General features: G+C 45.1%; 1 protein-coding gene and 1 long non-coding RNA gene across 7 annotated transcripts; one reads left to right on the forward strand and one right to left on the reverse strand.

Moving 5' to 3' along the window:
* Positions 1–507: 507 nt before the first annotated feature.
* pip5k1ca (phosphatidylinositol-4-phosphate 5-kinase, type I, gamma a) lies at positions 508–22,877 on the reverse strand. 6 transcript variants are annotated; one of them, XR_007963780.1, is made up of 19 exons: positions 22,487–22,857; positions 16,952–16,983; positions 16,475–16,561; positions 15,390–15,520; positions 15,185–15,302; positions 13,702–13,854; positions 11,142–11,441; positions 10,509–10,717; positions 10,262–10,345; positions 10,110–10,158; positions 9,531–9,615; positions 8,344–8,505; positions 7,984–8,122; positions 7,803–7,835; positions 7,582–7,701; positions 6,158–6,389; positions 6,039–6,091; positions 3,680–3,769; positions 508–2,655 (listed from the first exon to the last, which is right to left on the reverse strand). XR_007963780.1 is itself a non-coding variant. In XM_052074771.1 (18 exons), the coding sequence occupies exons 1-18, from the start codon at positions 22,611–22,613 to the stop codon at positions 2,653–2,655; spliced, it is 2,151 nt and encodes a 716-aa protein (XP_051930731.1). In that variant the 5' UTR covers positions 22,614–22,877; the 3' UTR covers positions 508–2,652. The 6 variants fall into 6 exon arrangements, 5 of the variants coding, with proteins under 5 accessions (XP_051930731.1, XP_051930730.1, XP_051930732.1 ...); XM_052074771.1 differs by lacking the exon at positions 6,039–6,091 and having other exon boundaries at positions 6,158–6,386; positions 22,487–22,877; XM_052074770.1 differs by lacking the exon at positions 6,039–6,091.
* LOC127606498 (uncharacterized) lies at positions 16,990–20,241 on the forward strand. Its single transcript, XR_007963808.1, has 2 exons — positions 16,990–18,073; positions 19,187–20,241. It is a non-coding gene; the product is annotated as an uncharacterized LOC127606498 (long non-coding RNA).
* Positions 22,878–22,970: the final 93 nt, after the last annotated feature.

A 22,970-nucleotide genomic window follows, 5' to 3' on the forward strand; every position in this document is an offset into this window, starting at 1 on the left:
AATGCAGGAAAAGGCCATTGCGCTGAAACCACGATCCACTTCATAATACAGTACATTAGTTTTTAATTAGTCATTCATTTTCTATTCCGCTTATCATTAATACATTACATTAAATAATTTAAAAAGATATTTACGACTACTGTTCATATGTTTTGTATGACATTTGTGCTGTATATTCTACTTTTTTAACATATGCATCATCTTTAAAATGGGGAAATTACAAAATAAATTACAACTATTGTAATGTTTTACTCCTTAGATATACTTTTACTTCTACAGATAACTGGCACAGTACTTTTGTAAAAAACAAACAATGTTTTTCTGTGCTCTGGATGTCCCCCACAGATGGATGCCAAGGACCACCGCCCCAGTAGCCCCACCCTTTGCGCCGCCCTTTTTAACAGGGACTCAAAAGGTGCTTAGAAACGAGATTACTATCATTTATTTTTGGTAATAGTATGATTGCTGTTTGAGTCAGAAAACAAAAAACTAAACTGCTCGCATTGGACAATTCATAGAACTGCTTTATTTTGCATTCATTCTGATTGAGTCCAAAGACAGACAGACACACAGACACGCACACATATACAGCCATCTATTTATGCTCAGGTATAAATAGATGAATATACACAGATATACATAAATACACATTTCTGATATGCATTACAGTAGTTTTTTTTTAATACCATGCTATGTCTCTGTAAAGGACTCTTTCTATTGGATGACACACACACGCACACAAAACACATGTTGAACAAGTTGGAAGAATCCCTACTGGTTTGCATGTTCAGTAAAATTCACCCAACAGCTGCATGCAGCTCCTTCTCAGTTTCGAGGAACATAACTCAGCAAACGACACAGATTGCAATCGTCTCTAGGCCAAGCAGCAAAAATAAAACCAAAAAAAAATAACATTCTCCATTTCCAATGGAAAATATATCTCTATCTTTCTCTCTATATATACTGTATATTCTTTTTTTTATGTACACGTTCTAAGGAGCACAATGATGGGAAAAGAAAAATAAATAGGACGGTGAAAGTGAAAGATCCAAGATCAAAATCATCTAATAAGGCAATCTGAAAGGAAAAGGAGGCGAGAACTGCACAAAATATTGCTGCTATGCTTTGCATCTGTGATGACGGTAGATTGAATAGACATCGTGAGCAATGCGCGGGCGTCTGTTGCACATAAAAACATTACAAAAATAAATGACAGGTGAGCATTTGTGAGGGTCCGTTAAAATACAACCAAACCACCGACGTTGATCACAATCTTTCTATCGATTTTCCTACCGGAAATAATGAAATAATCTGTTCCCAGGTCAAACTGTCACCATCATAAAACTTTTTTTAAAAAATAAGTCTCAATCAATTTTATTCATGCAACAGTTCTTAGTAACATTTGAGTATTTGCTGTCAAGTACTGCACTGGCAAATCAAACTAAAATAAAGGAAAATTAGTCACTCAGCAGGGAAGATGCCAATGGAGAATACTGAACATGAAGAGTATCCAACTTTTTTGGCAATCATGCCAATGGAGAACAATGGATCCTATCCCATTTGATGGCAATAATAACACTTCAAGCTACGAAAAACCCCTTTATGATGGAAAATAGTCAAAACGGTTATCAAAAATTGGACACCAGAATCAACCCACAATGGAGAGCATATGCAAAAAGCGTTGTCATTTTGGATCGCCTATTTGTCTTACAAAAAGAAGCTTCCAATTAGGGCTCCTTTGGGCAAATTCCAGAGGAAGAGTTTGTCCAAATATGACCTGCGGACTTGACACAAACTGTCTGCATCAAACCAAAACGGCAGACGTTCTATTCAATTTGGGCATGGGTCCTTGAGACCTTTTTCTGTGTTCTGTTATGACAGACATGTCCAACCAATGTAGTTTCAACTGATGAAAGCAGTGTCGGGGGTTGTTTTATGATTATTTATTCATCCCCGCCCCCCCCCCCCTCCCCTCAAACCTTCCAGGGGCATTACAGTTAGAAATGGCTGACTGCCTGAAAAATGTCCTACATTGATCCTTGAGACTTTTTGGTTTGTCCTGTTGTGAGTGACATGTCCAATCATATCCAATATATATATATTATTATTATATCCAATTATTATTATTAGTAGTAGTATTTTTTTATTCAAGGGGGGGGGGTATATATTTACCCTCTCCTTCACACCTGATTCACACGATCCAGTTTGTTATCAGGCTTCTAATGAGTTGATCATTGGACTCGGGTGTTTCGGAGGAGGGAAACATTTTAAACATACAACTTAGGGGCCATCGAGTACCGGAGTTGGTGACGCCTGAACTAGAGGATCACTATGTGACCACATAAAAGGCGAATGGCATGTCTTTTATACACAATCGACAATGGCAACCACAGAGCCACCTCGTGGCAACTGAAGACGAGCCCATATGTGTGTGTGTGTCATGTCAAAAACATATAACGCACGAGCATACTTGTACTATGCCACACGGAAACACACGTATCATATGTAAATGGCGGGGACCTCTCGGCTACGCCAGTCCGTTGAGTTCTCTCCCCTCTTGAGACAAAAAGATTGCACTTCGACCGTTGAGGAAGGAGGTTTTGGGCTTTGTCCGGACGATCCACTTCATGCCTTTCAGTCACATGACGGGGTTTACTGTTGGGGGGAGTGAATGAATTGATAAGACAGTCGACATATCAAAAGATATTGTGGCGAACAAGTTAGCATTGTGACGTCATTAGAAATTGCGCCAGACTATAGGGTAAAATCCTCATCAATCTGTTTTTGGACACACAAAATGCTACTGAATAGCATTATGTCACGGTGTTTCAACTGTTGAGGCAACAGGTATTTATAGCATAATGTGCAGCAACACATGTAGACAGAAATTAAAACTATAGTCATATGTTCTTTATCCTTGGCAAAACTCAACCGATAATGCAGTTTAGTGACTCCTAGAGCTGCGAATATTTTTTTTGTCTGCATGTGTTATGATGCCCCCTAGTGTCCAACACACACACCCACACCAGAAGGAGCTTCCAAATGCATGCCTGAAATCACGATGCACAAACGGTTTAATTCTTTTCATTCTGCTATTGATGAATGGTTTTATACAGCTCAATAACAGAGAGTGCTAGTTAAAAAAACGAATTAATGCCATTTCCATCTACTGCAATGGAGAAAGATACATAAGAGATACGTGTGAATTCAACATTCAAGTCAGTTTCAAGTCAGTGCACCACTGTATTTATCCATTATGAGTATTTGTGTCTGGCAAAAGGTTTTTGGCTTTTTTTGGGGGGTGCAAAGGTTGCTCTGCGGTTTTGTATTTGGAATTGCCTTGTGGGCACAGATCAAAACAATGTGGCGGCCCGAAGGTTGCCCACCCTTGGGTGAAACCCTTCTTTTTTATTTTTGTCCGATTTCGATCATCTGAGCAGGCTGATGACAAGAAGTGGCATGGTACATGCAGCTTGCTATTGAAGAGACATACGGTGGCCGCTTGTGCACTAAATAGTCACAACTCGGTGACCATTTGCACCGGGATGAATGCTGCAATGCGCAGGGGGCGGGGGTGGAGAGGGTTTGATGGATCTGAGAAGCATTAAAACTGCTTAAAATGGAATGTGGAGGAATCTTCCGGCGTTGTGTATTTCTTAGTCGGATGCTTCTCACTTACTGTCTCTCTTTCCCAATCCCCATCTGGCAGGGCCTTAGACTCTGAGCCATAGTGTAGCGGAGAGTAAACCCAGGTCTTGTCCTCTGGAGGCTGTTTTGTTTTTGTTTTGTTTTTTACACGCCAAGCACAGCAGAGGGCGCCAGAGGGACAGAGGAGAGGGCCAGTGGCACAGAGATAAGCGGCAGGCGGCAGTGGCAGGCAGGCAGGAAGAAAGATGCAGGAGATCGTTCACAGGAGAAGAAAAGACAAGACAGGAAATGAAAGTTAGGGATGCATAAAGGGGGGAAATGTCGCCCAGACAGCTCATGTTAATCCTTGAAGCCAGATGTTGCTCAGAAGCAGTGATTATCACACAGTGTGTTTGAGTCAAATGTCTTCTAGGAGGTCATGTGTGATATGAATGATGGGGGATGAAGAAGGGGAAGTGGGTGGGTGTGGAGTGGGTTGGCAGAAGGCACGGCCAGTCAGATGATTGACACATCAATGAAAAAAAACACCACATGATCTTAGTTTGCTTACCTAGAACCTCCAAAGTCGAAAAAAATTCATTTGAGGACAGGTTCAGAGTAAATTGAGCATTGCTGAATGGGTTTTACGTCATTTTAGCAAATCTAAAGAGATTTTAAAAAATGGAGCGAAAAAGATGAAGTAGATACACAATTTGCTTTAACTCATTCAGTACCAGCCAATTCTGGACCAAGTCTGAAAAGAGGTTTAAAAACGTCTTTGGGAGTGAATGAATTAATTGGCCACATCAAATGATGTGGCCAATTAACGGATCTGGGCGGATCTGGCCCTCAGGTCTGGAGCTTGACACCTGAGCTTGAAATTGTCCACAAGTGGGAATTCTCGCTGGTCTACATGTGTCCTACTGTTGATTGTGACCAGTCTAGGGTGTTGTACCCTGTTGCTCGTCCCATAATCATCTGGGAGAGACTCCAGCTCAATTGCGCCCAATAGGACAAGCGCGATTGAAGCTTTTTCTAGAAGCTTTATTGCTTCCAGCAACAGCTATATAATACCACTACGATGCGCGTCACCCTGCAAACGCCTTGTTCCGTCCATGACGTGCCTGTCAGGTGAATCGCCAGAGTCATGGAAGAGATGCTGCTCCACTTTGGAGGTTCCACTGAGCTCAACTGGGGTCTAAGTGACAACAAGCCGACTGCAAACATTGCCCCCCACCCCCCCAAAAAAACAGAGGTGCACGGCACCAAATCTAATCTAACGTAGAAGCCAGCCACCACGTCTGAAGCCCGGCCCATCTACAGCTCACTTACAGGCCACCCGGACCGCCATTTGCCCCTCTGTCGGAGCGGTGAGACCACCCAAGTCCTTCCGTCGGGCAACTGACAACATCAACAATGGGCGGAAGCGGAAAATGACAAATGGACAAAGATGTGAAAAGAAGAGAGCGAGAGAGGGAAAAAGGTGACATGACTAGGGCGGCATGCTGAGGCGAGAATGGAAATGACCCCTCTGGCAACGCGACACGGTTAAGTGATTCATAAATGCAAGGAGATAAGTCCTGTACCATGCAGTACACAGCACACAAGTAAGAATGATCTGGCTTTCCGAAAATAATAAAGACTCAGTCTTGATGGACACTGTTCGAGAGGTTTTAAGGCTGTTCAGAGGTTTTAAGGCTATTATGGATGTAGAACTGCACGACATGGTACGAAGAGATGTTAAAGACAGACTTCACAGAATAAGAAACATCTCCAAGCGGGATGCAGTGCAAATGTACATTGCAGCCACAGTCATTTCTCAGCATCGAGCCACATACTTTCTACTTTCTCACTTCCGGGTTGGCATTTCTCTCGCACATAACTGACGTGACAAGCCGAGATTGCTCACTTGCTCACTCAAAAGTTGTGCTGATCGCAAATCCAAATGAGACGCCATGCTGCCATCAGGTGGCGTCTGCTTGTCATTACACTAATATCGAAGCTTGAATTTCACAGTCAAGCTTTGTGAGACAATTTTCTACATCTGCTGGTTGAAAAACGCACTTGACAAACATATCGAGGGGTGGCAGTAAATGGTTAGATTCTAACCGACGTATACAAATGTCCACAATAGTGAATGAGTTTTTAAAAAAATCATTTTGATTGTTAATTTGCAATTTGTATAATTTTCAACTATACTGAGATGCACATGTAGATGGGAGCAATATATTTTCCATACTGTATGTTATAATAAGAATTTTTTATTGCCCTTTGTGTTTTCCATCCTTCTTTATCTTGTACCCATCAGAAGGCTAAAAAGGGGCTAATAAGTGTGCATCTGAAAAGCAGCAAGGAGATTGGCAACATGCTGTCATCACTGCACTCGGAGCGAACCGCACATGTAGTCATACCCACTTAAGAGTGCCACGGTCCACCATTATGCCGCCCCCGTCTGTCAACACTTCTGCGGGAGAGCATTACACGGCCTCAGCACTTCATGTAAGCATCTAAGTGTAGCGTGGGGTCTTACAAAGTAGATGTCTGTGATCGGGACGTCGTCCTCGTCATCCACTGAAGCCTGGCTGGTGCACCCCGAGCCCGACGCGTGGCTGGCTGTTTCCGCCGCCACCGCCGGCTTCGGACTGGACGGAGTGGCCCCGGATGCCTCGGCAGAAACAGGTGCGACGGCGGAGGGCGAGGAGGACGCTTCGGGGGCTGGAGAAGAAGTGGAAAGTGCAGCGGCAGCCTCTTGAGCCTCGCTGCTAGAATAAAAGACGAATGTTGCGTCAGAGTGTGTTTTGCCAGCTGTCGTGTAATCGTGATCCTCTGTTGTTCCTAAACAGAGATTACGACCATCCATGCTTCACAAAATAGTAAAAGGCGAAAAAAGATCTGTCCAGGCCAGTGACGTATAGTGCCAGGCAGAACAATTAAATGCACTTCCAGTCGGAAAAAAGGCAAATCAATGTGTGTGCCCACCAGTTGCCATTTATAGAACACAATGTGAGCCGTATGTTTAACCAAACAGGAGCAGGTTTCACAGTGAGTACATTTTCAAGCACATTGAGATTCTTCAATGTATACCGTTTTTGTGACAATTTTGTCAAATATGTGCCTAGGCTCAAAGGCTGGGAGACACTAATTTCAGTTTATTTACGCACTGCTTCATTTATTTTTACACTTGAATGCCAGTTAGGAATGCTAAAATGCAACTTACTGAACCAACCAAATCTTATTCTCATCGGGGAAAATTGCCTTGATAATTGAACCACTTGGAAGTCATCATGGAACCTTCAAATCATTTTGTTGGTTCGTTCAGTCTGTGCCCCCCCACCCCCAACCCCCAGTCCCCGTCAAGACCTCCATCCATGACCCCAGGCCATATGTCTCGCCATTGCCCAAACCAACACATTCTGCTCCTCCGCGTGTCCTTCCCTCCTCCCAGAAACCGGTCATCTGTTAAATTAACTGTAGTGTAAAGGGATGAGATTAGAGCAGTTATTTGTACAGCTGAAACAAAAAAAAATCAGGTTAAAATGTGCTCCCCCCACCCAAAAAAAAATCAGGTCATGGATGCTTCACGGCGGCCGCCTCAGGCCCCCAGGACCACTGCCCTACTTCTTCATGTTGGTTACCCCAAATTTGTCGCATAATCTCCCGGCAGCATTATGAGGGACATCATATTTCTGCTACATTGAGGTCACACACAAACTCTATTGAGAAGCTAAAAGGAATTTTGTAGAACGCGGCGTCATGCTCCGACTGGTGCTTTGTCAACACATTTCGCCCTGTAATGTTCATTTAACATCCTATAAAGTACATGCATCAATTTTCTGCTGCCATCCCGCTGGACTACTTTGAATGACAGGTGACGTACGCCTCGGACTGGTCGCCAGTCAATTACGGGGCGCATGCACATTCACAAATACGAACAATTTCAGGTCTAAACTGTACCAGGTTTCAGGCGAAGGCTGCGGAATGGAGATGGTGGGGTCACTGTCGTGTCTCTTTAATTCCACCTCCACCGTGATGGTCTGCTGGTCCTCCTCGCGCACACGCAGCTCCTCCTGAGTCCTGCACACGACAACACACACACACACACGTCTCCATGTATGCAAACAACAAATGTCTCACCTCAAAACAATATTTTAAAATTCCAAAGCCATCAAACTTACCTTCCATCGTGGCTGAGAGACTGAGTGTGCCTCCTAGAGACAAATGAAACAATGTCAAGCTACCATAAAGAATGAAAAATGGTGCCTGTTGGACGGGGCACCCGCTCCCTCCGCCAGTTGCCACGAGTGAGGTAACAAACTGGTGCCAAGCAATCATCATTCCGTGGCTTGATGATGCTACCTGTAGCGCGGGTGCTCGGCGGTGTCACAGGGAGATCTTTCAGGGATGGACAGAGAGGTGGTGGAGGAGAGGGTGGTGGCGATGGACGCCGTGGTGGCCTCCTCAAAAGATGGAGGCGTGCAGGGAAGATCAGCTCGTCCTGGAAATTGGGCATATAAAGAACGGTGGGACATACAAGAGAAAATAACCACAAACAAGTACAAATTTGGTCCACTCGAAAAGTATTGCGACGGCAAGGTCAATTTGGTGGCGCAACCTTTACTTGCAATAACTGCATCAAGGCTGGGACTTAGTGAGACTGTCGCATTCTTAGTTTGACATGGATGTGTACTTATTGACGAGTCAAAACAATGCAATTACCTTCGTCTTCCAGCGTCGGGAAACTGCGAGCACCTCTCAGGTCGTAGATGTTCTCGTCTCTCTCGGAGGGCAGCAGGCTGGCAGACCAGGCCGCGCCGGGACCGCCACACTTTGGCACCGTAAGTGACACGCGGCCCTTCTTGGACGGAGATGACTTCAGAGCTACACGATGTACATTTAAAACAGATCATCCTTGGATCAGTTCTTTACAAAACGCCGGGCAAAAACCACTTCTGAGAGAGAACACAAAGTATAGAGGGCAAAAAAAGATGAGGACGTACTTAAAAGTTATATAACCATAATTTTTATGCTTTGTTTTTTTACATTATGCACAACTCTCATTTATTGTGAAATATCCTAATTGTAACATATATTTGTTCCACATTTTGGTGCATTTTTATGCTTTAGGAAACATTTATGTCAGAATTCTTTTTGCTTGGAACGGATTAGGGCATTTACATGGAAAACGCGTCTCTACTTACAAAATGTTCTTGTTTTTCAAAATTTCTTCCAGAGCCAATTAATTTTGTAAGTAGAGGTAGCACTGTATATCGATTTATTTTAATACTATAGATCATATTGTCAAACTCAAGGCCCGGGGGCTAGACCCGGCCCGTCGGGTCATTTTATGTGGCCCGCGAAAGCAAATCATGTGTCAACTTGCTAAAATCTGTCCTGAAATGTCATGCGTAACCTTGAGGTTGTGCAATCATTTTGTTACCCAGTTTACACTCACTTGAACAATAATTGAACAAACTATTATAATTGACCTGACTGATTTCAAAACTAGTAATCTATTACTTTTTTGTGCACAAGTAATCATTTTGTGGTTTCACCGTCATAACGGCCCTCCAAGGGAAGTCGTAACTCCAAATTGGCTCGCGACTAAAATGAGTGTGACACCCCTGCTATAGATGATCATGCTGCAGTCCTTGGGTTTAAAAACATATTTTGAACTGGCTTTCTTTCACGCTTAACTGAGGAAGCATGTCCTAGTGAGACGATGATGGATGGGAATTTCTCCTATTTGATTTTTTTTTTCACTCGCGAGTGAAACAACAAGAGCGGCTGAACCGTCTTAACATGACGTGAAGAAGCACCGAATAAGGCAGCTAGAAGACTATCTATTATTATTTCCTTCCCACGCGGCAGTGCTTTGACTATTTAAGGCAGCAGAAAGGACTCACAGGAGCTCTTTCTGAAAACGGTGCTGCTCATGAACTTGAAGAACCTGTCGGCGTAGAATCCAGGCCGGTGGACCGAAACAGTGTCCTGCGGACGAGATAAATGAGATTTTAAAATAAAGAAATAAATAAATAACTAAATGAAGCGCTTGCAGATTAATGGATGTACAGTGTTAGCTCCTCTTGTGTTCCATTTCAGTAATGTACTGTATGTCTCTGGGTCAAGCCACCAGACAGACAAAGCACAGACATAAACACGGGCAGACATTATTGATTTTCCGGCAGCCTGATGGGTGACGTTGTTTGTTTGACTTGAAGGGAGAATTACGCAGACTTTTTTTTTTTAAGGGGAAAAAATAATTTTGGCATTGGGCTATAAATGTGGAAAAGGTGACGCACTGTCAATACTGGATGAACTGAATATTTCCATCTCCATACCTCGAGTCAGTCAAAAAAATGCGAGCTTGTCTGAGATTAGGCACCAAATGTTGTGACCCATGAGTCAGGGGAGTAAGCGTGAAGTGTTGTTGACGCCTGCTCAGAGGTGAGTCAGTGTTTGCAGAAGCATGATGAAGAACTCACCCCGTCGTGCACCAAAGCCTTCCACGTGTGCTCCAGTTTCTTGATTAACCTGCACGGACAAAGAAAGGCAACACAATAAGGCTGACCGGGTGCGCAACGAGCATAAAAAGCAAAAACGCTTCACCTCAGCGCGCGGTTCCCGTGCTGCTTACCTGTACGACTGCAAGATGTCAATGATGCCAATGTAGAGCAAAAGTCGTTCCCCTTTCCCGTTGACGGCGGGGATGCCACCCATCCTAAGAGGTGAACGGTGTCGGAATGACAAGGGTTTGTACACGTTTAAAAATTGTGAGATTGCGAATTTGGGATTTATATGAGCTGTATCTTCAAATCATCAATGCAATACAGGAAAAAAAATTGTTTCAAATGTATCACGAAATCGTGATCGGCCCCACTCACGTGTCTTCGGTGTCAATGGACTCCCCGCAGGCGGCCCCGCCTTGGATGGACTCCATGGCGGTAGAATAGAGAGCCTTCTGCTGGGCCAGGGGCCGTTTCTCGTCGCTGTCGCCTTGGGAGCCTTCCATCTGCCGCTCGCGCTCCGCCTGGTCCATGTTGTGAACTCCCAGCAGGAGGCTGTAGTCCATGATCTTGAAGCTTTCCAGCACCTGAACAAAAATGATTGACACGTGCGTGATGAATGAAAATGTGGGAGAAAAGCTTTTATGCAGAGTGCAGAACGGCGTCAGCGCCAGAGGGACTCAAACCTGTTCACGTCAGTCATGGAATAAGTTAGCATGCATGTTCTATTCAGAGTAATGTGGGGCGGCCATCGCGAAGCACGCAATGATGGTACCAAATGAACAACTTTAGGATTATTTTATCATTGTCATTTTACAGAGCTGGTGCCGGAATACTTGAATGTTCCGAAGGTTGTCGGAAACTAGCTAGCTGCCGGCATCACACCATAGAACGGTACCAGAAGTGGGAAAGGGGAACAGTGTGGTGATGAAAACCATAGAACAGTGGTTCTTGTTCCAGGTACGGGAATACAAAGCACTCTGATCCGTTTAACTTCCCACACAAACTTACCAAACAATCCCTCTGCAGCGTCTTGACCAGCGCGTTGTACGTGTCCTGGTCCAGCATGAGTCCGTCTTGCAGGTCCTGCATGAAGTCCAGGTCTTTGAACGTGGGCCGGGCCTTCTCGCGTTCCTTCTTGGAGGCTCGCCTCTTGTAGGTGGAGCCCTTCAGGTCGTATTTGAGATGCATGCGGACGACGCGGGGCAGCACGTTGTTCATCACCACCACGCGGATGTTCTTGCCGCCCGACTGGACGCAGTAGAGGCCGAAGAATTTGGGCAGCAGAGTGCGAGGGTTTTGATTCAAGTTCTGGGGGTGGGGAGGGGGAGATGATCCATCTATTAATTAATTTTGTAGAACACTTGTACTCAATATCGTGGTGAGCCGATTTTACACCCTTGAACTCCGCCAGTCAATCACAGGGCAGATATACAAAAACATTCATGTTTTTGACATTCCGGATTTATCCCCTTCAATGAGCCGACCATGCGCGTGTAGGACATGTAGAAAGAAAAAAGAAAGACAAAAGTGTTTGTCACTATTTCGCTGCGACGCCATAAGGTTATTATTAATCCAGAGCCACGTCGGGAAAAATAAAGTCCGATCCAGTGTTTGGAATCACCATACTTGGAGTCATGTGGTTGACTGAACAGAGCAAGTGGAGCGCTTAAGCTTTGATTTTTGGTAGGTTTCCACTTAGCGTCTTTGCTCCCATTCTTATGAGCATAACACGCAGCCATCCGACTCCGATTTGAATGTTGTGTGACTGGCGTCGAACAGATTGAGCTGCTTCTGTTTGTGCCGTTTGACAAGGAGCATCGATTGATGACGTAAGACAGCAACGCTTAGTTTGATGGCGAGCCTTTACTGCAGGGGTGTCCAAACTTTTTGCCAAGGGGGCCAGATTTTATGTGGTAAAATGTCGGGGGGCCGACCTTGGCTGACATTCTTTACATTGAACAACAATATTGTTCAACAAATTTTAGTAAGCCAGTCTGTTTAACATTTCCATTTTTATTTTAATTTCAACAATCTTAAGAATTTCTTTTGGTTCATTTGAAACAGGTATATCACATGCGACTGCTTATTCACTTGACTTTTTCTTAAACAGAAGTCTCCTGAGTGCAAATTGATTGATTTGCCGACTACCGACTGCTGTCAGGCTGATGAATAAAAAATAACAATCATAATAATAATAATAATTAAATGATGTGAAGGAAAATCGTAAATAGTACTGCGATTTATCCATTTGTGTTCATATTGTATTTAATTGAAAGATGTTTGTTGTTTTTTTTTTTCTCTTTCTCCTTTCTTCTTTCTACATACATTCTTGCTGCTGGAGGCTGTAAATTTCCCCAGTGTGGGACGAATAAAGGATATCTTATCTTATCTTATCTTATTTGAAACATAAAATGTATCACCATGACTTTTCAATAGTCACAAAACCTTTGACTCGAACAACAGGGAAATGAACAAGCAATACACATATCCACAACTGCAAGGATCATTTGAAATATGACATATCAGTCAATATAAACACGGAGTGATGTCTTGTTAACTCGTGAGTGATGCCCTCTAGTGTCTAAATGCTATTACTCATTTAGTGAATGCTATTACTCATTTAGCCACTAGAGGGAAGCAGTACTCTATGAAACATCACTCACCAGTCTACGAGACCTCAGTCAATGCAACAGGTGTTCCATTGCGCCCAATCTGCGGGCCAGACGGCACTGATTTTATGACAGGGGCCGAGGGCCGGATGAAATTCGACCGCGGGCCGGATTTGGCCCCCGGGCCGGACTTTGGACATGCCTGCTTTACTGTGATGGGGAAGGATTTTCGGAAGAGGAAGCTGGTGGGGCAAAGTACAGCTACACCATACCAGCAACCAAGAAAGAGCATGTTTTGCCCTCAGAAGCCACACAGGGTCCTAAGAGAAGTCGGACAACGTGACACGTGAGAAAGGAGTGCGGGGAGGATGGGGGATTAAAGCGTGAAAGATATAAAGGAAAATAAGCTGTGCTGCGACTGAGAACGTCCAAAAGAGTGAGAAGAGGTGTGCGTGATGATGGAGTGGATCACACGGTAGACAGAGAAAAGCGGTTACATCACCGTGATCCGTAAACAGCCCAAAGCAAGCCCGCTCGGTCGGCCCTTCGACCGGGAAGTCCGTCAGCTGTGACAGACGTGTGGAGCTGACTGCATGTAGAGATGCCAACTAATTTGGTTTGTGTGTGTGTGTGTGTGTTTGTGTGTGTGTGTGTGTGTGTGTGTGCATGTCTTGACCTTGGCATGGGTTCTTATCTCTTCTCGCAGACCTCCGCCTCCGGGGCAAAAGCATTTGTCACCAGTGATATCAGTAAGAGGCCTGCTCAGACGGTCCTACAGTCTAATGGTAAAAGACTCGCCTAAATTATGGTGTCAAACTCGAGCCTCGGGGGCCATATCTGGCCCGCCACATCATTTTAAGTGGCCCACGAAGGTAAAATCAGGTACATTGAATTCATGTTTCTTGCTACTATTTTCATGTCACGGGATGTGTGACATGCACGCTTGCATGCTCCCCTACCATGTAATAGCCCGGCAGCAGCTTCTGGAGGAACTCCGCCTCCTTGTGCATGACCGTCTTGATGATGAACTCGTCATCCTTGGTGAGATAGAAGACAGAGCCGCTCGCGCCGGGATTGGACAGCTCGATCAGTGGCTCGTTACACAGGGAGTACTGCGAAGGACACGACAAATTTGGACTTGCAATGTGTGAAACTCACACAACTCCTACTCGCTATTGGAGACAATTTATTTTATTCATTCATTCATTCATCTTCCGAGCCGCTTGATCCTCACTAGGGTCGCGGGGGGGTGCTGGAGCCTATCCCAGCTGTCATCGGGCAGTAGGCGGGGGACACCCCAAATCAGTTGCCAGCCAATCACAGGGCACACAGAGACGAACAACCATCCACGCTCACACTCACACCCAGGGACAATTTGGAGTGTTCAATCAGCCTGCCACGCATGTTTTTGGAATGTGGGAGGAAACCGGAGCACCCGGAGAAAACCCACGCAGGCCCCGGGGAGAACATGCAAGCTCCACAAAGGGAGGCCGGAGCTGGAATCGAACCCGGTACCTCTGCACTGTGAAGCCGACGTGCTAACCACTGGGCTACCGGGCCGCCCCAATTTATTTTATTTTATTTTTTAAATAAAAGATACGACGTGCCTTGAGATACGAGTTAACCGATATATCAATTTTTTGAAACTGCCATTCGACTGATTTATTTTCTGCTTTGTCTTATGAAAAAAGTTTGAGGGATGAGCGCTGGATGGTGGCTAACTCTCTTCAAAACAAGTAGCAGTTTGGCAGGTCGCAAACAATTCTTTAAAATACAGCCTTCAAAACAACTCCCGGTTGAAATTTATTATCAAACAGAAGATAAAGCAAAGAGGCAGATATCAACCACATAACTCTGCCTTGAAGTCTCCTAGCTTAATGCTCACGCATGACTGGAAATGCCATAGACAGGCCAACAAAGCACGGATGAGGTGGTGGTGTAACTGTTTAAGTAACAGATATTTGAAGACAAACGATGGAGCGGCGCATGTCAGACAAAATAACAAGATGCAAACATATCTTCTTTATCCTCTGTGAAGAACGACAGATATTGACCACGTTCGGTGCCATTGCTCCTTGTTAGCCGCTATACGGACTCACAAACACTAACTGCATACAAAGCCAACAATAATCATATTGTTGGACGGACCCCCAAAATATACCTTCAAAATGCTAATTTGTAGTTTAAAAAAATGCCCTGCATTTTAATGACAGCAATGGTGGCTTGCTGCTGAGGTGCATCATGGCTCATCAATATTAGGCTGTTCATCCTTATTTTCACCCACACGGCTCATGCAAGACGACCCCCCAACTGAACCCATGTGTGTGTGTGTGTGTGTGTGCGAGTGTGCGTGTGTGTGTGCGCGCGTGAGTGTGTGTGGGTGTGTGTTCCTGTTGCATCCATCTGGTCCCATTAATCTGGAGTCATTTACAGTCGTCTTACCAAGTAGTCATCCGGCCTGATGCCAAACAGTTCTCGGAAGTAGCGGAAGGCCACAGGCGCGTAGGTTTTGAAGCGAAAGTCTGGGAAGTGATGGGCAGGAGTGAGGTTGCTCCCTTCGCTGCAGAGTGGACACATAACAAATAGTATTCAAAGTACAAGAGACAAAAGACATTCAAGAGCTGATATTATGAGGCGTGGTCGAGACCTGGGGAAGAAGATGCTCTCCACTACGTAGAAGTCCTGCATCAACACATCCCTCTCAGGCTTGGAGCTCAGGTTGCCCACCGTGTAACCGATGCCGAGCTGGATGGCTCCTTTCAGGGCAGACGATGTGGTCTATATTAAGGGGCAGTGTTAGGGGGTGGGGGGAATGTCAAAAGATGTGATCAGTCATACACTGTTAAAATATTACTTAAGACATTGCCTGTCATTTTTATAAAAAGCTTTGCGATGGGAGATTTGTTCACCCTTGAGGATTCCGACGTATATTATTTTTGGGGGGGGGGGGAATCCTACATGATCAATTTTGAACAGATTTGCATCCCATCCCACATTTAGAGGCGCATTCGCATCCTTACCTCGCTGAGCTCATCCGCCCCTACACACCTGCCCGTCGCCTCAGGTCTGTGGACCAGTCTTTGTGAGAAGTACCAAGAACTAAACTGAGGCTCAGAGGGGATGGAGTCTTTTCTGTTGCTGGTCCCTCTCTCTGGAATGACCTCCCACTGAACATTCGGCAAGCCTCCTCGCTGCCCATCTTTAAAGCCCTCCTCAAAACTCACTTGTATTCTTTGGCGTTCGACTCAGCATGACTTAGATTTGTTCTTGATTTTACTGCTTGGTGCTTTCTACCGCCTTTATTACCGATTCATCTTACTGTTTATTGTGTATGTTAAATCGCTCCATGTACAACACTTTGTATGCAGCGATGGCTGTTTGAAAGTGCTCTATAAATACTGTTGACTTGACTTGACTTGACAGTGATCGTTTCTTTCATTTTACTAGAGTGACATTAACCCATGAAAGGGTTCTGCAACCAGATAACATGATCAGCTGTCCACTGTAGTAACCGCCGTCCCTGAAAAGAGTTAAATTCACAAAGTGTCTTCATGTAGATGTGTAACTCCCCGCCCCTCCCCACACACACAATTTTTTTTATCCTTAAGTCCACACACACACTCACAATGTAGTTTTCTGGCTTTTGGAAAGAGATCATTTCAAACATCAAACTCATTAGATCGTCCCATACGTTTTAATAATTGTCAAGTGTACAAGCAAATTTAGGCCAACCTTTTTATAAGTGGTTTCGCCGGAAGCATCCACCCCTCTGTGGCCGATTTTCTTCCCCTGACCGGGAAGGCCTGAGGAGGACGGCATCTGACAATCAAGAGAGAGACTGTTGATGAGTAAAAGTGCCAAATCTGTTGCGTTTCAGTATCTACGTATCAAAAAGGGCAGCATGCTTTTATGAGGTAAAAATGCAATTAAAAAAAAAAAAGCGTTTCACTGTTTGCTTTTCTTGTGATTTTAATTGATGTGCTGTTCACAAAAGAAACATTGCTAGTGTTGGCCACGGGCAAAAATAGGCTAATAAGCACAGAATGGGAAATTTTACACTGACAACGGGTGCAGAGGGTGTGACTGCTCGGTACAATATGAGCTTTACACTTCAATATTGATTCCTTGCGCGAGTTAAATCGACCACGTCGAACGTAAGCAGCGTGCAAAACATCATGACGAAGAGATAGCGGGAACATTGGAAATTACCTCCGTGATGAAAGCTTTCCTTGCTGCCGCATCTGAAAGCAAGACACAGAAGAGTCAGATATGACGGCTGCGAGTCCTGCAGGTGACGGTAACGAACATTACGAAGGGCGGACTAGCTGAGCGGTTCCGTCAGATGTTCCCAGTGTACCATTTGACCGCAACTCATTCAGTACCGGCCAATTCTGGACCAACTCTGAAAAGACGTTTAAAAACGTCATTGGGAGTGAATGAGTTTTAATGAAGCGTTTTTTTTTTTTAAATTAATCATCAATGTCGTTTTTGCATAGGAAGCGATTGCAGATCGAAATAACGAACCATACAAACGACTGGAATTATATTCAAAGCGCAGGCCTTCTGCCAAAGCAAAACTGTGGCTGGACACAATCGTATTTCATGTGTTTTGTGGCATAGCTTCCCGGAAACAGAAAGAAGGTTGAAAACAACACTCAGGAGCGACCAAACAACCGAAACACGAATCGTCGACTCCCTCATGCACATCACGTGAAATCCCGCGGCTTTCACTTCGATGACCAAACTGAAGCGCTTTTGGTGCCTTTGACCACACGATGATAATAAATGCGTCCAATCATTTTCTGCATTGTTGTTGATCCTCATGCGCGTTGCAGGCGGGCGCGTGACCCTATCACACCCGACTTTGGCCAAGAGGCAGGCTTCACCCCAAGAACGGTCGCCAGCCTAACGGCTAAGGGCAAAATGGAACAAGAGGTCATGAACCCTAACGAGGAAAAGCGGGATTGGAAAAGGGATAGACTCATTGGTGGTTCATTGGCGCATGGAATCTACAAGAGAGACTATTTGAGGAAGAAGAGAGAATAATGCGACGTGAATAATGCGACGCGTGGATGTGAAAGCGCAGCGGCAGCTCGAGTGTGCAGCCTCTCTGTCGTCTGCCTCTCGTGGACCGCTCATGTGACCAGGCAACAGCAGAGCCCGTTTTCTGCCCCTCCTCCTCCTCCTCCTGATGCTCTCCTTCACTTTCCCCGCTATCACACACAATCACACAAGAACGAAGACGCTGAGGGGCATGCAAGTGCAACCATGCTCAAATGTGATAAAATGGAAGAAAGGAGGAATGATTTTCAGATGGCAAAGGCTGACAGGGTGGGCTGTTTTTTTTTTTTTCTTTTCGGCCGGATGTTTGTTTATGTCCGTGTTTCCGCGTGAGAGCTGGCTCGCAATTGGCCGCTTCGGGTCAATTGGCCATCCTTGCCAGTGTATGCGAGACATCTGACTGCGGATTTGCCGCCATGTTGATGCACGAGTCGGTAATCGTGAGAGTGAAGCGGGTACACGCGCACTTACAATGGGGCCAAATTTGAGCATTTTCTTCCGCCTTTGGCAAGCCAGCAAAGATTCCACGACTCGAAAAGATTATTGGATACGATTAAACTTTATTGTCAAATGTACTGAATGTGTAACAGACACCACAGATGAAATTTCTTCCCTCTCAACATAAAACAAGAGGAGCCGCTGCGGGTGTCCGCGCTGCCATCAAAAGAAAAGTCAACAAAAAATGACAAAATAATACAAAACAACACATGAGTCACAGACAATCGTTTGTCCTGTCATGTGATTGTTTTGTGACTGATTGATTAATCGACCAAAATAATCGATAGATTAATCGATTATTGAAAATAATCTGAGTTGCAGCCCTTGTATATTTTAGCGAAATTTAACCCCTGTCGACTGCAGTAACTGCTGTCCCTGAAAGGGTTAACTTATGTTACTCGCTATATTCCCGATGTGCAGTGGGTCAAAACTGTTCTCCTCTGCTGTCAGAGCGGATGACACCATTGGCTCACACACCCTGTGTTTGTGTGTGTGTATGTGTGTGTGAGTGTGAGTACGAGCGTGTGTGCACGGAACGGAGTGGTCGGCCTTTGGCAACAGGGATGCGAGCAAGCCTAATAAAAACCTTGGCATCTGCAGCTGGTGGTGGTGGGGGTGGGGGGGGGTGTTCAATACATCTCAAAGAGCATTTGATCATTATGACGATTAGGTCCCGGGAAGGGTCAATGCATACTTGCAGAGTTGGGGAGGCATCCCCCTTTTCTCTTTTGTCTAAAATCAACTCAGTCCTCGCAGCAAAAAGGACACAAAGGCCTCTTATGCAATCTCACAATATTATTTTGATTTTTTTTTCATTCCTGCGCTTTACTGACCATCCAATATTGAGAAAAGAAGTCAGCCCAAGTGAGAAATGTCCTTTTACAGACATCGGAGAGGAACGCGGCTGGACAGAAGCGCGCGGGACTTAACGGTGAGCTACTGCTGAGAGCAGCAACTTACCTCCACTGAGCCAGGAGAGTTTAAGCTGTTCACACAACAAAGCGCCTCATATCTACGCAGAAACGTGCCGCGCAGACACGCGCGGTCTAAATGCCTAAATGCCTTTTATGGACTCTTCCGTCTTTTCTTGTCGACACAGAGGACTGCACTTTTTGCTCCAATCTTTCTTTGTGATAGAATTATTTGAATAATCACAACAGCCCACACAGTTGGATTTCTCGGGTCCGAATCAGTTGATGGTTCATCAACAGTGACCGTGTGCCACCCAGTTGGGTCTGTAGGTGACAACAGCAACGCGACCGAACACAAAATGAAGCAAAACGGCCATTCGTTCTGAACTTTAATCACTCCTTGGAGCAGACTAAAACATGGCGGGAAGCCAAGTGGACATGAAAGGCGCCACTCCAGTACATAATCCTTACTCACGCGGTGAAAAGAACACAGGCTGCTAATCACATGTCGAAATCAAAACAAGGCAGCAAATACAGAGTTCAATGGAGGCCAACTGCCACAAGCTCAACCAAAGACATGTCAATATTCAAATCTGTTCAATTCCGGGCCTCCCCCTGAATGACTCCCGAGTGCCGTGCGAGCACAACCACAACACCATCCTGGTCGCGACGCATGCTCTTGCTAATATTGACGCTTAGGGTTAAAAAACAACCTTAGCGGCAGTGGACTGATGCTGAGCATACTTATTTGTATCCCTTCTGAATGTGATCAGAGTTTCTGTCACACACACAGAGCCAAAAGCATGACGTGAAGTAAACGGCGTCATCGTCCACATGACGTCAAACATCCCAGCTGATGCTCCAAATGTTACTTATACAATCCGGGAGTGAGTTCGGGAGGGGTGTGGAGGGGAGAGTGTGCATGCAATAGTAAAAAGGACACATCAGGACAGAGCAGATGGAGCTGCCGATTTTGTGCTTCTGTCAGCAATTCTGACAGGCCTCGCACCCTAGAGCCGGGGGGGGGGGGGGGGGGGGGAACAAAAAGCAAAGGAGCAAGGATTTAATCAAGCACGTATTTAGCTCCTCTAAGAAGTAGGGGTGTTTGTTTTCACTGTGTTACACGCAAACAAAATGAACAGTTAAGTACACGTTTGACTGCATTTCAATTCTTAAAGGCGACGTTGTTGTCGTCAGCAAAGATAACGAAATGAATTCATTGAAATTCTTTTTTTTTCACAATTCGTAGGGGGTGACAAGCTAAACATCCTTCTTTGATGGCTAACGCGCGGCGAGGCGTTGACGAACCGCCAGTGGACGAAAATGTTAGCAGCCTGTCTGTCAAACGCATCGCAGTCAAACTTCAAACTGGGCATCTGTCATTTATCATATTTAAAGGGTGACAAGGTGTCACTGGGCTTTTTGATGACATGGTGTGGACCACACTTAACATGGATGGGAGGAGGTGAAGGAGAGCGTTGTTTCAGGAGATTCAATTTTTTTTTTGTAGACATTCTAAGCAAGCCAATGGACTTTTTAACGAAAATTGTTCACTATCTGGCAAACTGCTACTTGTTGTTCAATCATATTGATAACACATGAATTTGACCAAACCTTCCTCTCATTATTGGCCTGTTGGGCATCTTTAAACGGCGAATACTGAGGATCTTTATTTTAGTTTGAACATTCACCAGTGGTTCATTGGTTTTCACACTACAATGTGAAAATGAAGTTGAAAATGAAAGCCAGCAGCTGTTCCAAACACACACACACACGTACACACGTAAACACCAAAATTCCCACAGTGGGGGCGGGTGAGCTCAACTCCGCAGCTTACAATTACATCGTACAAGATGTGACATTAAGCAAGCGCAATAGAGCTCTCCGGGCCTCTGCTGCTGACATTTAAACTCAATTCTACTCAGCGCACTCCTGTCAGTGGATGAGAATTGCGATCATCGCTTACTGCTCCTCTATTGAACCTTTGAAGCTGGAATTTTAAAATATGTCCAAAACTTCAACAAATATTTAGATCCCAGAGGACAAATACAGTTCTAGTATTTTCTATAATTCTGTATCGACGGCACCAACACGGAACAAAGGACAAAGTCAACCTGGCACTTTTCCTACCGTTCGGAAAATGGATGGATGGATGGATGGATGGACGAAAAAAAAAGTAACATTGGTGCATTGATGCAAGAGTGAGTGTCAGGACCCCTTCACACTGCTTTTTCCCATGTTGCAGTTGTGTACATACGGCACAGACACTAAATGGGCCCAAGTTGACCCGACAGGAAGTAAGGAAGGAAGGAAGAGGAAAAGCTCTGATGCGGGACAGCAAAAAATAAAGGCAAAAAAGGAAAGAACTATAATGTAAGAGGCATGAATAAAAAAAATAGGTGCGACAAAACAACGACAGGAGGGAATGAGGAAAGAAAAGCAGGAAAATAGTGTAAGGTAAGGGAGGATATAAGGATGCATGAATAAAAACGGATGTGATGGAAAGAAGGCAGGAATTTCAACAAGGGTGAAAGGATGCATGAATAAAAAGCACGTCTGAGGGATGAAATGAGGGCAGAAAAGTAGCATACTAAAACAGGTGTGATGGAAGGGAAAAAGGAAGGAAGGAAGGAAGGAAGGCAAAAATACCAGCGGGGGATAAAGGCATCAAAGAAGTAGGAAAGGAAGGTCAGGAGTCATGAAGGAAAAGTGGATTTCAGCTCAGGATGGGTGGAAGTAAGGATGCAGGAAAAAAAACTATAAGGCAAGGTGGGAAGGTGGTCAGAGTAAGGACGGAACGAAGCAAGATAGAAAGACAAGAAAGCTATATGTTTCATGAAATGATGCCTTTTTAAAGTGTCGTGTATGCCTACTTTTGGCCCAACCTGTACACTGCAGTATGTCTCCCACTTTGGTTGAAGGAGCTCAGATTTCCCGTCTACTTTCTTCCGACTCGTTGACGTTAAGCCACCTTGTCAAATAACCTCAAGAATCCATTGACACGTCTGGGTTTATTGCGCTACCAACGTCAAACGTTGTTATGTGCTCCAAATGACAAGAATCCAAACGCTCGCTTCACCTGCTCTCTCCTCATCCGTTCGGCTAAGCTAGCAGCTACAAGCACAGCTAAGCGGCTAAAGATGAGTCGGGGCTTTCTGCTGAAAATTCCTAACAGAATCCGATTAAAAAAACAAACAATGAGAATAAGCGTTAATGAGACGCACGGAAAAGCAGGAATGGAAATACGTTAAAAACATGTATGGGTCCAACCTACCCATGTCTCCGGCGTCCATTCCGTAGCTCACCCCGACGACCGTGTCAGCATCATCAGATGATGCGGCCCCGGAAAGAGGGCTGCAGTCCCTGGCCTCCGACAGCCCGACCGCTCCCTCGGCTTCCATTCAGCCTCCGGTAGGTGCTGTTCCAAGAGGCGGTAGAGGGGGGAGGGATAAACGGGGAAGCGGCGACGCGTACCGTCACAAATTGGTCAAATCAGCACCGACAAGCTTTATACGTTGCGAATAATCACTAGAGGAGACATGTTATCCAGGGACGGTGGCTTCATTTGCTCGAACAGCGGCTCCGTGGCTACCGTCTGCCCGGCTGCACTGCACTGCTGCTCGGTCTGCAGCGACTCAACCAAATGAACGGCTCAGTGGTTTTGGGCTCGGTGACGCCCTCTGGCGGGCGATGAAGAAACTGGGGCTCGCAAGCAGTTTATCAAGCTTGACTGAACCAAGGCGAAAGGTGGAAAGTAA

The sequence above is a fragment of the Hippocampus zosterae genome, chromosome 8 (genome assembly GCF_025434085.1).
Source record: "Hippocampus zosterae strain Florida chromosome 8, ASM2543408v3, whole genome shotgun sequence".
Lineage (NCBI taxonomy): Eukaryota > Metazoa > Chordata > Actinopteri > Syngnathiformes > Syngnathidae > Hippocampus > Hippocampus zosterae.